The sequence below is a fragment of the Lottia gigantea genome (assembly GCF_000327385.1).
Source record: "Lottia gigantea unplaced genomic scaffold LOTGIsca_172, whole genome shotgun sequence".
In the NCBI taxonomy this organism is placed as follows: Eukaryota; Metazoa; Mollusca; class Gastropoda; family Lottiidae; genus Lottia; species Lottia gigantea.
Genome location: NW_008708171.1, coordinates 86,292 through 100,601, shown reverse-complemented (window position 1 = coordinate 100,601; position 14,310 = coordinate 86,292). Strand labels below are relative to the sequence as shown.

Genomic DNA, 14,310 nt, shown 5'->3' with positions numbered 1-14,310 from the left:
CTAAAACATGGGCCAAATCGGTATATTTGGCAAAGTTAGGTATTGGACGTTTTCAGTCTATATGGCCTAAAAGAGCAGAATATCGGCAACTTTTCCTGAGCTAACTTTTTCCCTATGGGAGATTTTTCAGTTCTGTTTTTTGCAAATGTCTAGGTGGCTCACGTGCACATGTGTGTTAAAATTTTAGCTTTGTAGCTTTGTAACTTTGCAAGATAAAAATTTATTTGTGTATAAGCACATTCCGTGCAGTAGTTCCTTGTAACTAAAAAAATGTAATTTTTTCTTTAATTGTTTTTAATTGGGTTTTAAGTGTTTTTCCGGGCCCTTGGGGTGCAAACAGTTGGAAAAGTCCAAAACATGGGCCAAATCGGTTTATTTGGCAAAGTTAGGTATTGGACGTTTTCAGTCTATATGGCCTAAAAGAGCAGAATATTGGCAACTTTTACTGAGCTAACTTTTTCCCTATGGGAGATTTTTCAGTTCTATTTTTTTTTGTAAATGTCTAGGTGGCCCACGTGCACATGTGTGCAAAATTTCAGCTTTGTAGCTTTGTAACTTTGTAAGATAAAAATTTATTTGTGTATAAGCACATTTCGTGCAGTAGTTCCTTGTAACTAAAAAAATGTATTTTTTTCTCTAATTGTTTTTTATTGGGTTTTAAGTGTTTTTCCGGGCCCTTGGGGTGCAAACTGTAGTAAAAGTCCAAAACATGGGCCAAATCGGTTTATTTGGCAACGTAAGGTATTGGACGTTTTCAGTCAATATGGACTAAAAGAGTAGTACTAGAGCTTTCAATTAGGTCGCATAAAAAGGGATTTCCCCATTCCATTTCATTTCATGGGGAAAATGCGACCTAAATTGAAAGCTCCCATAACATAAAGACCTAAATTCCCTACATTTCATAAATTCTTACACCTAAATTCCCTATATTTCATAAATTCTTACAGCCCTACATTTCATACACTAAAAACACCTTCAATCAATTTCCTACATTCCATCAAAAAAAGCAAATTAAAAATAACCTTATATAAAATAACATCTGGTTTTAAAATAATGTAGATGGGAGATAACTCTTTTTGGATAAAAAAAACAGACTAAATTAACTCATTTAAAAATAGGATGAGTTTAATTCTAAAACACAACAACACAGATTCGAAGATTATTCGGGCGACGGTATCTTTTCTTCATTATTTTCTCTAGGTAAAACAATAATTCCAAAAGTAGCTAGCTTTGTTTCAAAAAATAAATCACTCATTTCAAGCGGAGCGAAAGCCATCGGCTCAATCGCTGAAGCTGGAAAGAGTATGCGATACAGTGAAACAATCTAACGAGTTGAAAGAATTAGAACTAATAAGAGAACTTCGAAACAGGAGATTAGAAGAAAGGAAAGGAAAAGGTTTTAAAGTTATAGGATAAAAATGATAGTCGCTCACGCTCCAAAAACTTATTTCGGTTCAGGAGATATACAAAAATCATTGGGTTCTCTTCCTGGATTTCCATGGGCGAAATATCCCGGAGAAAAACATCTCCCAGGGCACAATTATACAGGTCCAGGTACAAGGTTAGATCTGCGATTAGACGAAAACAATAAACCCAAACCAGGCGAAGAACCAGTCAATAGAGTTGACGCCGCTGCGCTTAAACATGATATTTTATACAGAAACAAAGACATAACATCCAGACACGAAGCAGACAAACAAATGATTATTGAACTCGAAAATATTCCAAATCCAACTTTCAAAGAGAGAATGGAAAGAGCATTAATCATTAAACTGTTAAAAACAAAGATGAAATTAGGTATGGGATTGGCGGATGAAATTCATAAAGAATTTAGAAAAACTAAAAACTTTTTAAAAGTTAAAGTGTTTGAAAAAGATGAAATATGGTCAGCCGATTTAATTCATATGCCAGTCGAAAGAGGATTTAAATATTGCTTAACAGTTATAGATTTGTATACGAAATATACTTGGGTTATTCCTCTCAAAAACAAAACGGGATTATCAGTCAAACACTCATTTGAAACGATTATGAAACAATCTAACCGTCATCCAGAAAAACTGTGGGTAGATAAAGGAAGTGAATTTTATAACAAAAATATGAAATCTCTGGGATTTGAAATTTACAGTACGCATAACGAAGGTAAAGATGTAGTTATTGAAAGATTTAACAGGACTCTAAAAAATAAATTATTCAAAAAGTTCACGGAATTGAAATCCCAAAAATGGCTTAAAATATTACAAGTTGTTGTCGACGAATACAATAACAAAATTCATTCATCTATAGGTGTCACACCAACACAAGCCTCAACTAATCCAAATATTATAAAGTCAATTAACGCGCAACATAACTACGAAAATGAAATAAAGAATTTAAATATCAAACCCAAATTTAAAGTCGGAGATCGAGTTCGTATTTTCAAATATAAAAGTAAATTCGAAAAAGGTTACTTTGGATACTGGACGAACGAAATATTCATCGTTGATAAAGTAAACACCACATCACCTCCGACATATGAATTAATCGATCAAGACAAAGAACAAATCATAGGTAGGTTTTATCAAAATGAACTTCAAAAAACCGACTTATACTGATAGAGGATTAAGAGATGTAGACAAGCATTTACGCTTTAAATTTTTTAAATTTAAATGCAAATTTATGTTCAAAATATTATTGAATGTGTTTTATCAGAATGTAATACAATTTTTTTTCAAACACAAACTACGTATATATTTAAAAAAACCCGACTTTTAAAAATGAATGAATTTCTCGATAAATATGGAACCGATACAACCACAAACTATAATAAATAAAGCGAAACCTTACTTCCTGGATCAAATCGGTGACACTCTTCAAGGTGATTTAGATATGAACAATTTTAGCATAACTAATTTAAAGTCTCCGGACAACGGTAATGATGCCATTCACAAGAAATATTTAATGGAACAATTAAATTTAATTGAAGTAAATAAAGAACATTTAAAAGAAAGAATAAGCGATGTGAAAAGATTCTTCAAACGTCAACTAAATAATAAAGATTTTATTGATGATACTAAATTACAACAAGTAACAAGTTTAAAAAATTTTATTCAACAACAATTAGTCAATGTAGTAGATAAAACTCAATTACAAAATTTAAGTTCATTAATATCTAATTTAGATGATAAGATTACAAAGCAAAAAATAGATCTTAAACAACTAATAGATAATATTAATCCAGGTATAAATGAAGATAAATTGCAACGGGAATTAACTAAATTTAAAACTGAATTACAAAAAGAACTAACAAATATTCAACAACAAATACAAAACATAGACGAAATCAAAACCTATATTCAACAACAAATACAGAACATTGATGATAGTGTTATTCAACAACAGATAACCACTATCAATAACCTAGTTTTAAAACAGGATAAAAATATACTCGCATTAGAAAAAAAGTTTCTCAAGAAAGAATCATATTATTTCAAACTTCCATTTGGAAGTTTGAGAGATTTCGATGCTTCTATAACTGATAATATTGATAAATCAAAAGACTATGAATATAAAAAATTTGGATTTACAGCAAATATAAGAGTATATTCTCTTTCAGGTGCTATTAAATACCCCCAAAAAATTTTTGATTTAAATTATTTTAATATGGATACTTATACTTTTAAAGGAAAACTTATAATTGAAATTAATTTTCCCATCCAGGTAAAAGTTAATACATTAATCTTCACACAAAACGCATATTTTTTTAATAAAAAATTTAACGCTCTTAAAGTTCTTCAGTTTATCAATGGTACAAAAAATGTAGAAACTAAAGAATTAGAAATTAAGGATGAAAACAGCAAGAGTGAACGCTTATATGAAATTAAAACGAGTGGAAAATATATAGATAGGTTTAGAATGTTAATCATACCAGATAAAGAAAATAAAAGTGTTCTTGGTTTGAGTGATTTTGATATGATATTGGAAACGGAAAATCCACCATCAATGAATATTATTAGAAATCCAGAACCAGAAAAAAAAGATGTAATCGGTTATGAGTTTTTACGAGCAACAGACTTTGAATACGTAAAACTATATTTTGTTGATGATAATGGTAAATTTAGCTCAATTGATATTCATAAAAGTCAAGATAATATAGTTTTTATAATACCAACAATAAGAGATGTTGTATATGTTTATATAATAATCTTTATTGAAAAACCAAAATTTTCAGTTCATCTGAATAAGATTAATGATTCGAAAGAACAAATATCGTTAGTAACTGTAAAAGTTTTTATTGAAGATAGTAAATACAAAGTATTTTTATCAGAAATTCACTTAATTTAATTACCTAAAAATGGAACTCGAAAGTAGACAAAACTATATGATAGAAAAACAAAATGAACTAAAAGAAAAACTAAAACAATTCAACAAATGTAGAAAAACATGGAGTAAAATCGATTCTGTTTTCAAAACATTAAGTACAGTTTTAACAATAGGGATAACGGTGGCAACAGCCGTAACCGGTGGATTAATGCTTCCAATCATCGTCCCAACAGTATTAGCCGCGTTCACTGCCGTTCAAACTTCATCTTGTGGTTTGATTACTTTAGGTTTTACATCAAAACAGAAAGCTTATTATAAAAGGAAAACAAACATTTTAAATACATATCTTAATAAATTATTCATTTTTTTCGAAAGATCGAGAGAGGATAAGAACATAACCATTGAAGAATTAGAAGAATTCAATGAAATTTTAGATAAATTTGATGTAGAAATATCAATAAAAGTTAAAATTACTAGTTAAAAATAAACTAGTGTCCAAAAGAAACGATACCACCTGTTTGCAACGACATAAAAGAAAAACTAAACAATGCAGAAGTTTAGGATTGGTGTTATGCTTTTGAGAAATCCTTTCACAACATCTGTACAAAAATTTCATTTCAATAAAATCTGTACAACCAATATGACAAGTCTTTAAAGATGGGTGGGGACGAAAAAAGAACATTTCGTTAGAGAACTGATCACAGAAACAACGGGAAATGTCACACCACACGTCACAAAGTCAAGTCAGTAGTGGGTATGTCCACCGTGAGCATCATTACATGCCAGAACACGCCTACGGACTGATGCCGTCAAACGTCTGATGACGTTGGGAGTGATGCGTTGCCATTCCTCGAGGGGACATCGTTCCAAGTCCTGGACGTTGACTGGAGGCACACGGCGACGTCGGATTTGCCGATCGAGGTGGCCCCATAAGTGCTCGATGGGATTCATGTCCGGTGAACATGCGGGCCATGGCAAAACCTGTACGTTGGCGTTGGCAAGGAAGTTCTGTGTCAATCTTGCTGTGTGTGGACTTGCATTGTCATGTTGGAAAAAGAGTCCACGAGGCTGTTGCTGAATAAAGGGCACCACAACAGGCCGTAGAATGTCATCAATATAACGCTGTGCATTCAGGTTTCCACGAATTACGACAAGCCTCGTTTTGACGTCACCACATATGCCACCCCAAACCATTAACCCTCCACCTCCAAACGGCCGGACCTGTTGGATACAGTTAGGCGCCAAACGTTCACCAAATCGTCGGTATACAAGCTGCCGTCCATCGTTTTTGAAGATGAGGAATCTGCTCTCATCAGAGAACATAACATGTGCCCAGTCCCGCCGTTGCCAACGTCGAACTCGCCTGGCCCAGATCAGTCTGTTGTTCCGGTGTCGAGGCGTCAGGAGCGGTCCGCGGTAGGGATGACGTGGCCGGATACCATACTGCCGTAGTCTCCTGTAGACGGTCTGTCGACTGATCCTGTTTCCCAGTGCTGTAGCCGCCGTGGACGTCGCTGTTACGGTGCGGTTCCTCAGGTGTAATACCCGGATGTAACGATCTTCACGGGGCGTGGTTACTCGTGGTCTTCCACTCCTGGGCCTGTCTGACGTCTGACCTGTCTGACGTAACCGCTGCATCAACCTGGTGATAGTGATGCGTGCGCAGCCCAATCTTCTGGCAAACGTCGACGTGTGTCGGTCCTTGTTGGACCATTCCAACGGCTCTCTCTCTCTCGATGGCTGTCAAACAGGGCATATCTTGTGTTTTTTTTGTTGCTGTGATATCAACGTGTCTGATCAGCCGTTTTATACAGTTTTTATGCACGTGCAGAACATGCTAGATAGGGAAATGTCACTTTCACGAAATTTACGTTTTTTCCCGGAAGTGATCACGTGTTCCCGGTATTTTTATCGACTATGCTGTGTTTGGGATGTGCAATACGAATTGGCATGTTTTCATATTAGACAATTCACTTAGTAAAAAACAATTTTGAAAATAAGTTGGTATCGTTTCTTTTGGACACTAGTTTAGTTGCTTTAAAAATAGTTGCTTTAAAAATAGTTGCTTTAAAAATATGAATAAATTTATATCACATGATCTTTTTTCCAATGTTATTGAGCATATCTCTGACGAATTTTTATCATTTAACGGACAAATTGAATTAGATGGAAAGATAACTCAAGATAGAAAATACATACAAGACATAAAATTTGTAGGTTTTGATACCATGACTTTTGTCGATTTCTTCCTTGCGCTGGATAAAAAATCGAATTCCTCCGATGCGTATTTCACAGGAAAAATGATTTTCCATAAAAAGCCTTGTGGTGATCAAAGCTCATTATAATTTTTTTTTTTTCGAAAAATTCCTAGTTAAAAATAGTTGCTTTAAAAATATGAATAAAATTGAAATTGTAGACGATAAAAAATTCATACCAGTGAAAATTTTAGACGACAAGATTATCTCTGATGAATTAAAAAATATGGATGAATTCATATCAAATAAACTTTTTTCCGATGTTATTCACCTTATCTCTAATGAATTTGTAACATTTAAAGGACAAATTGAAATAGTTGGAGAGATAACTCAAAATGGAAAATACAAACAAGACATGAAATTTGTAGGTTTTAATACCAAAATTTTGTCAATTTCTTCGCTACAGTGGATGAAAAATCAGATGCCACCGATTGGTATTTCACAGGAAAAATCATTTTCCGTAAAAACAATTTCAAAGAAATAAAAAGATCAAAAAATGGTAGTGGTGTTAGCCTACTCAAAAAGATAAAAGAATATATCGGTATAAATTGTTATATACCGAGTGATGGATGCTGCTTTGTAAAATGCGTAAATTATGTTTTGAACAAAGACTACACGAGAGAATTTCAAGATTTCATCAACAGTTTTCAAAAATCAAATAGAAAAGGAGTTATGACATCTGCTAGAATCTGCGAATTCAATAAGAAATTTAATACTAATTTTCAAATATATATGCCCGAACATAGACATTTTCAACCAAAGAAAGTATTAGAGGAATTTGATTGGGTATTTTATTTACACAAAGAACATTTCTGTTTGATAAGAAGAAATAACAAAGCTTTGGGCATTAAAGAAATAGAAGATAATTACGATGAAAACGTATGGAGAACTTGTGGAGATGATAGTGCGGTAACGTAAGTTTCACTTCTAAAACTAAACGTTTTTCCAACCATTCCCGATCATTGTTTATACGCATGGGATTGCGAAACCTATTGCGAAAAAGAAACGAATAAAGCCATTCCTTATTGTTGTACTTTAGTCAATTTGGAAAAACTGAGGAAAAGATTAGATGATTATAGTAAGAACTTACGTGAGACTCTAGATTTTAAGCCATTTCAGAAGAATATTACAACAACCTCATGACTAATATAGTAGAAATATTTGTAGGTACAGATTGTATAGATCAAATGTTACAACGTTTAGGAAAAGTAGATGAGAAAAGACTAACCTTAATTTCCCATAACGGCAGTGGTTTTGATAACTGGATCATGATCAAAAACGTAAAAAAACTAACACAATGCCCTTTAAAAACAGCTAGAGGAATTCTGTCTCTACCTTTAACTAATTCATTCACTGATGAATATTTACAGAAAAAATGGAAAAGACAGAAAGAAATAAAGGGTAACTCTAAATATATATATTAATTTCACATGTTCCTATCAACACGAATCATCTAGTTCGGCAGCATGGGGAAAATCATCTAATCTACCAATGAATTTGAGAAAGATCGAGGATGTTAATATTGCAAAATACACTAAAGATAATTGGGAATCTTTAGGACCCGAATGGGAACCTTACGCTAAAAGAGATACGTTATGTCTCGGAGCTTGTTTGATAAAATACAATCAAGCCATGAAAAAAACTGTCTTCCAAAACGTTTCCAATAATCTAACGGCTCCTTCTTTATCTTTAAAGGGTTGGTATTATTTATATCATTACGATAAAGAAATGGTTGAAGAAGAATGGTATGAAAGTACTAGAATGGTTCCGAAACATACGGAAAAACAAAACGTAGAAAAAGTTTACTCGCATACTCACCCTTTTATAAGATATTCTATCAGACAAAGTATTAAAGGAGGAAGAGTTTCGGCAAATCGAAAATCATTTGAAACGAATAAAATTGATGAGATCTGCGCCATATTAAAAGAATACAATGAAAGTAACACTGAAGGAATAATAGATTTATTCAAAGAATACAGTGTTAACCCAAAAGATAAAACGGAAGTTCACGCTAAACTCAAAGAACTGAACTATTCTAAACTAATGACATTTGACGCTAATGGGTTGTACGCTTCAGCCATGACAGAAGGTGAATATCCTAAAGCGGAAAGTGCAAGAGCGTTTCTACCAGAAGAAGAAAAAGAATTTGTAAAACTCTTCAATAAACAAAAATTCAGACCTAGAACTGCTATTTTAAAAGTTTGGTTTGAATATCCCAAAAAAATGTTCTTTCAACCCATACCAGCTAAAGATAAAATAACTTTTACGAATAGAGTAGGTCAGAAGGAAACTGGCACTAAAATCAGGTTCAGAAATGGTTTCTGTCACGACGTTTTAACATCAATTGATATTCAAGAAATAGTGAAATCCGGTGGTAAAATTATTAAAATATTAGATGGTATAGTTTACGAAGAAAATTTTAAAACTCCACCATACAGAGATTATATTTTAATTTTGAAGGAATTAAGGAATAAATACAAAAAAGAAGGAGATATGGTTGCTAGTAATTGCATGAAATTATTAGGTAATTCCTTATACGGTAAATCTATTCAAAAGGATATAAATACATCGAGACATCTAAAGCCAACTTCGATTCACACGTCAAAAGCTATGAAAAAGTAAATGATAGTCAATATATAGTTGAGATGAATGAAGAAGAAAAAGAGTTTGTTCCTCCAAAGGATTTTACTAGATTAACACCCACTCATTTAGGTGCATGTATATTATCTCACAGTAAAAAAAACTAATGAACAATTTCATTCACGTCATAGATGGATTTTATAAGCCTGAAATATACTATACAGACACCGATAGTTTACACATTTCGTCTAGTAATTGGGATAAATTAAATGAAGCTGGGTTGGTGTCTGAAAACGAATATAGCAAAGGGAAGAATGATTACGGTGATGGTGGAATCATATTTGGTTTTATATTTAGCGCGAAAAGTAAAATACAATATCATTCTAACTTCCGATGGTGTTTTAAAAGAAAAGAAAACGTTTAAGGGTTACTCTAACTATAAGATTAAGGTAGAAGACTACATTCAATTAGCTAGTGGACATGACGTAACGAATGAATTTAAGAAACCTTGGGTAAAAAGTTTCACCAATGGAGTAGTTATTCCTAATGAAAAACAAAAGAAAGTTTTTAGAAGTTATCTAAATCTCGTTAAGAGAAAAGCACCAAACAGTGAAGGAATCATGTATCCTTACAACAATAAAGATGAGATGTGTTTGGATGAAAACTATGAATTTGATGATTTCGATTATCTAACTATTCAAGAAGAGAATGAAGAGTGTTCATTTTTTTTGTTTTAAATGAAGTTGAATAACAATTTCCTCGTTACCGATCTATAAACTTATTTTTACCATCTTTGATTTATATCTTTAATCATAAAGGAATTAAGTGGTAAATACGTCGTTTGAAATGGTTTCTCTATAATTCTATATCCAATAGGAACAGTGAATGTTGGAAGACTGTAAATAATCTGACGTTTGTATTTATTGAAAAATCCACCGTTTATTAAATTGCAATGTATATTTATCACATCGATATCATTCTCGATATTAGCTTTGTGTGGTGCTAAAGTGGATTGGGTGTATATTTTTTTATCAAATCCTAGTAACGTATTCAATGAATTTTCTACGTTGAAATCAACTTGACTATTATTTCTTAATATCAATTTTATTTTGTTTAGATTCAAATTACCTTCGAATTCGATATTGTTTCTACCATTGATGCTTCCTGCGTATTCAGATAAGTATTCGTTAATGGCTATGTATTCGTAGCTTCCTGGTAGTAAACGTATGGTTTTGAATGTAACTCCATTATCTGTCGATATTTTTATTTGATTATTTTTTTCGTTGATATTTCTAATGGAATTGTAAACAGAGAAATACTTTAATCCCAATTCATATTCTTGATTGCGATCGAGTTCGTACTCATAATCTAGAGACAATTTAATGTCTGATTTATTCGAGGTGATGACGAATAGTTGTTCTTTATTTGACATTTTTTAATGACTATTTTCAATCACGCTTTTATAATCATTTTCATCTATGATACCTTTCTCTAGGAGTCTTTTTAATATACAATTCACTTCATTAAATTGTCTGTTTGATCGATGTCCTTCTTTAATTGCCGCTAATATTACTCGTAATCTATTAAGCAATTCTTCGTTGTTGTCGGATAAAAACGTTATACCTTGTCCACTTTTTTCTCTAGCTATTAGGTCTTTGAATTCGTCTATTTCTTGTATGATTGGTGGTTAATCTTCTGCATAATCATCTGATTCCTCATCATCACGTTCAATTACTCTTTTATATAGTTTAACTTCTTTTGATCTTCTTGTTTCGGGTCCTGATTTTCTTATTGCATCTAAAAATTTGGAGTATGCTACTAAATCCTTATAATCGGCAATACCAACATCCTCGCCATTCATTAAATCTATTAATCCTTTCGTTAATGTGTATATATAATCTTTTGTGTCGATTTTGAATTGTGGTGAATTTCCACTAAATATAATTCTAAATCCATTAAACAATAAACCTTGATTATCAATGATTGGTGAAATGCTCTTGGGTAAATCTGGGTCAGGGTTTGAAAAAAGACGATTTATATCATCTAATGTCCTAATTATAACACCACTATATTCAATCGCTTTGGGAGGTGTAGGTTCTATAGGAGGTTTATATTCTAATTTCCTTTTAATATCCCCTTGAGATTTTAATATGGGTTGAAATAGAGTTTGTAGATTTTCCGTTAATCCGAGTTGTTGTAATCTGTTATTTTCAACTTGGGTCTTTATTTTATTCTTAGCTTTGATATATTCTCTATTTCTTTTCAAAATATTATTCCAATCCATTTTTTAAAAAAATAAAATTAACATATATCGTTCATAACTCTTTCACCCGCAGGTTTTCTAGTATTTACAAATACATATCCATGATCATTTGGATATCTCCATTGAGCTTTACAAACCTTTTTAAATGCATCTGTGTCCATTCCGTGATTTATCGATTGAACGATTTGAGATAAATCTTTGTCGTTTAATTCAAATAATAAAAAACAATTTGCATTTTTTCTTATGAACATAGAATCCATCCCGTAAAAAGATTGGGATTGGTATATGCAGTGACAGTTGTGATGTCTTCCTTTCGTGAAGAATTCTTGTTGAACGGCTTGATTTCTTTGTGCTACACAGTCGTCAAACAATATTAAGTTCTTTCGCTCGCTATCAATTTGAGACAAATCTAGATCATTAACATTTTTCGTAAGAAAAACTTTTATATCCGTTGGTTTCTTTCCTTCGATGTAGTTATCTATGAAATCTTTTAATTCCACTTTTTCTTCGTTTTCTTTGTAATCTCTCTTTGGTAGATATTCTAAAGTTTTGAGAAATTGATAATACGATTGCTCTGGTGTTGTTGTGTAGATATACAAAGAATCGAAATCTAAAAGGTTTGGTGTTGTCAACATATTAAAAGTGAGATGAGTTTTCCCAGAACCGGAACTACCGCATATACACATGAGCATTGGGTTATTAGGAAATATTTCTGAATGATTAAATTTTTTACCCATTTTTTATTATTTTAATTTGTTCCAAAAATAACTCCTTCTCCGTTATACTTCGAAAGATATATTCCTTCTCCAGTGCGTATATTTTTTAAAAATATTCCATTACCCTTATGTTTGACTTTGATTTCTCCTGTGTCAATACTATCTACTAATTTATTTAATCCTTGTTTGACAGTTTTCTCGGTTTCTTCACTAAATCTTTTTCCAAATTCTTTCATTGTGCCTATCATTTCTCCCACTCCTGAACCTTCGGCCAACTTTTCCATTTTTAAATTATGTCTATGTTCTTCGATTGCTTTCTTTTCATCGGCAGCAGCTTTTGCAATAGCAGCTTTCTTATCGTTGGCAGCTTTTACTCGACCAGCTGCAGCACCAGCTATTGTACCGGCTGCAATAAGTCCACTAAATATTAAAGGTAGGGAAAATATAAATCCACCTTCTTTTGCGTTCGCGTCAATTCTTTCTAAATCTATATCGTCTCTGACTTTACAGTATTTGTATTTATCAATAAGTTTTTTAGTTATGCTGATTTTTTTACCATTATAAGTTATTGTAGTTGGTGAAGCTGTTTCAATAGCTTCTATTATTTTCTTGACTAAAGTTTCTGGTTTCATTTTTAAGGGTATATTTTTACTCAATTCTTATCATTCTTCTATCTGCTATTTTAATTAAATGTTTTGCTTCTTCCAATAATAAACAATAACCTGTTACATCTCCTTGTGTTTTTTCAATATGAATACTTATGTTCACTCCTGTTTTGAAAAGATTTTCTTGGTGAGCTGAAAGATCAAAACAGAAGATTGGATGATTAAGTGCAAAATCTACATATTCAAACTGAGGTAGATTTCCGAATAATTCACACATATTTTTATAGTTTCTATACAATTCATTATAATCCTTTGTGGTTGGATTAATTGTTAAAGGTTGGTTAGGATAATTATCGTTGTTCAATCTTACTTGAACTTTATGGATTAAAGGATCTTGAGTTTGGTTCATTGCCACTCTAAAGACATTATTGTTATTCGTTTGAGAATCTGGTAAGTTCTTGAAACCAACTATTAAATATCTTGCTGGTTTAATAGTGTTAGTGATTGGCCATGTGGTGGATTCTCCAGTTAAAGTCATGCTACCTACAGTGTTACGATGAAGAAAAGCTATTTCAATATCTTTAGTTAACGAGTTGAATATATTGCGTTTCTACTTCAATTGATGGTGTTATTACGGGTATTAAAAGTTGGAGATTCGTTATTTCTAATTTTGCATCTGAACCATTCTCTCCAAAGAATATCTTATCGTCGTTGATTTCTCTTTGTAGATGACTTTTATATGGTAAGCCTATGGAAACTTTTCTATGTTCCAACAGACCGTATTAAAGGATATAATTTCCAATTTACGTAATTACCCCACCTATTATTCTCAACAACATTATTATACTGAAGTACTCGTTTTTCGAATCCATGATTAACTGCTCGTCCTACTCTTTCTATCGTGTTTCGAGCAACAACTCTCACTCTAGCTAAATCGGCATCATTTGCAAGATTTCTTACCGGTTCTTTTAAAATACTTCCATCACCAACATCGGGTATCCAGCCTGAAACTGAATCGAAATCTTTAGGATATAAAACTGTTTTCAACATTGTGTCGAATTCCCCAGGATGTTTGATTGTTTCTATCGGATTTGAACCAGCTTCCAAAACCATCTCGCTAAATAAAGATGGAAAGAAATTGTTTTCTAACGTTGTATTTGTTTGTGGAACTTGATTCTGAGTGGCTTCTTTGATTTTGAAATCACATCTGAAATAAGCATCGGAAAGAAGCAACCAATTCGATAATGAATTTATTTCGAACGTAATTCTACCACCATCATTCAATTGAGATTTAGAACCAACAGTGGGTGAGATGATAATATAATCCTCTTTTTTCTTGTTAAATGAATAACGAATTGGATCGTATAATCTAAAGATTGGATCTAGTCTTTTATTTGACATTTTTAAGGTTTAAAATTTGCTTTTTTTGATGGAATGTAGGAAATTGATTGAAGGTGTTTTTGGTGTATGAAATGTAGGGCTGTAAGAATTTATGAAATATAGGGAATTTAGGTGTAAGAATTTATAAAATGTAGGGAATTTAGGTCTTTTATGTTATGGGAGCTTTCAATTTAGGTCGCATTTTCCCCATG

General features: G+C 32.3%; 5 protein-coding genes across 5 annotated transcripts; 2 read left to right on the top strand and 3 right to left on the bottom strand.

The window, feature by feature from the left end:
• Positions 1-2,775: 2,775 nt before the first annotated feature.
• Positions 2,776-4,320, top strand: LOTGIDRAFT_173794 (hypothetical protein; the record flags this gene model as incomplete). Its single annotated transcript, XM_009051861.1, has 1 exon — positions 2,776-4,320. The coding sequence occupies one exon, from the start codon at positions 2,776-2,778 to the stop codon at positions 4,318-4,320; it is 1,545 nt and encodes a 514-aa protein (XP_009050109.1).
• Positions 4,321-7,226: 2,906 nt separating this feature from the next.
• On the top strand, positions 7,227-9,176 carry LOTGIDRAFT_173793 (hypothetical protein; the record flags this gene model as incomplete). Its single annotated transcript, XM_009051860.1, has 2 exons — positions 7,227-7,468; positions 8,012-9,176. 2 exons carry the CDS (start codon positions 7,227-7,229, stop codon positions 9,174-9,176), a joined length of 1,407 nt encoding a protein of 468 aa, XP_009050108.1.
• Positions 9,177-9,918: 742 nt separating this feature from the next.
• LOTGIDRAFT_173792 (hypothetical protein) lies at positions 9,919-10,566 on the bottom strand (the record flags this gene model as incomplete). Its single annotated transcript, XM_009051859.1, has 1 exon — positions 9,919-10,566. The coding sequence occupies one exon, from the start codon at positions 10,564-10,566 to the stop codon at positions 9,919-9,921; it is 648 nt and encodes a 215-aa protein (XP_009050107.1).
• Positions 10,567-11,435: 869 nt separating this feature from the next.
• Positions 11,436-12,134, bottom strand: LOTGIDRAFT_142002 (hypothetical protein; the record flags this gene model as incomplete). The annotated part of the gene is made up of 1 exon (XM_009051858.1): positions 11,436-12,134. One exon carries the CDS (start codon positions 12,132-12,134, stop codon positions 11,436-11,438), a length of 699 nt encoding a protein of 232 aa, XP_009050106.1.
• A 1,346-nt stretch (positions 12,135-13,480) lies between these two features.
• LOTGIDRAFT_173790 (hypothetical protein) lies at positions 13,481-14,119 on the bottom strand (the record flags this gene model as incomplete). Its single annotated transcript, XM_009051857.1, has 1 exon — positions 13,481-14,119. One exon carries the CDS (start codon positions 14,117-14,119, stop codon positions 13,481-13,483), a length of 639 nt encoding a protein of 212 aa, XP_009050105.1.
• Positions 14,120-14,310: the final 191 nt, after the last annotated feature.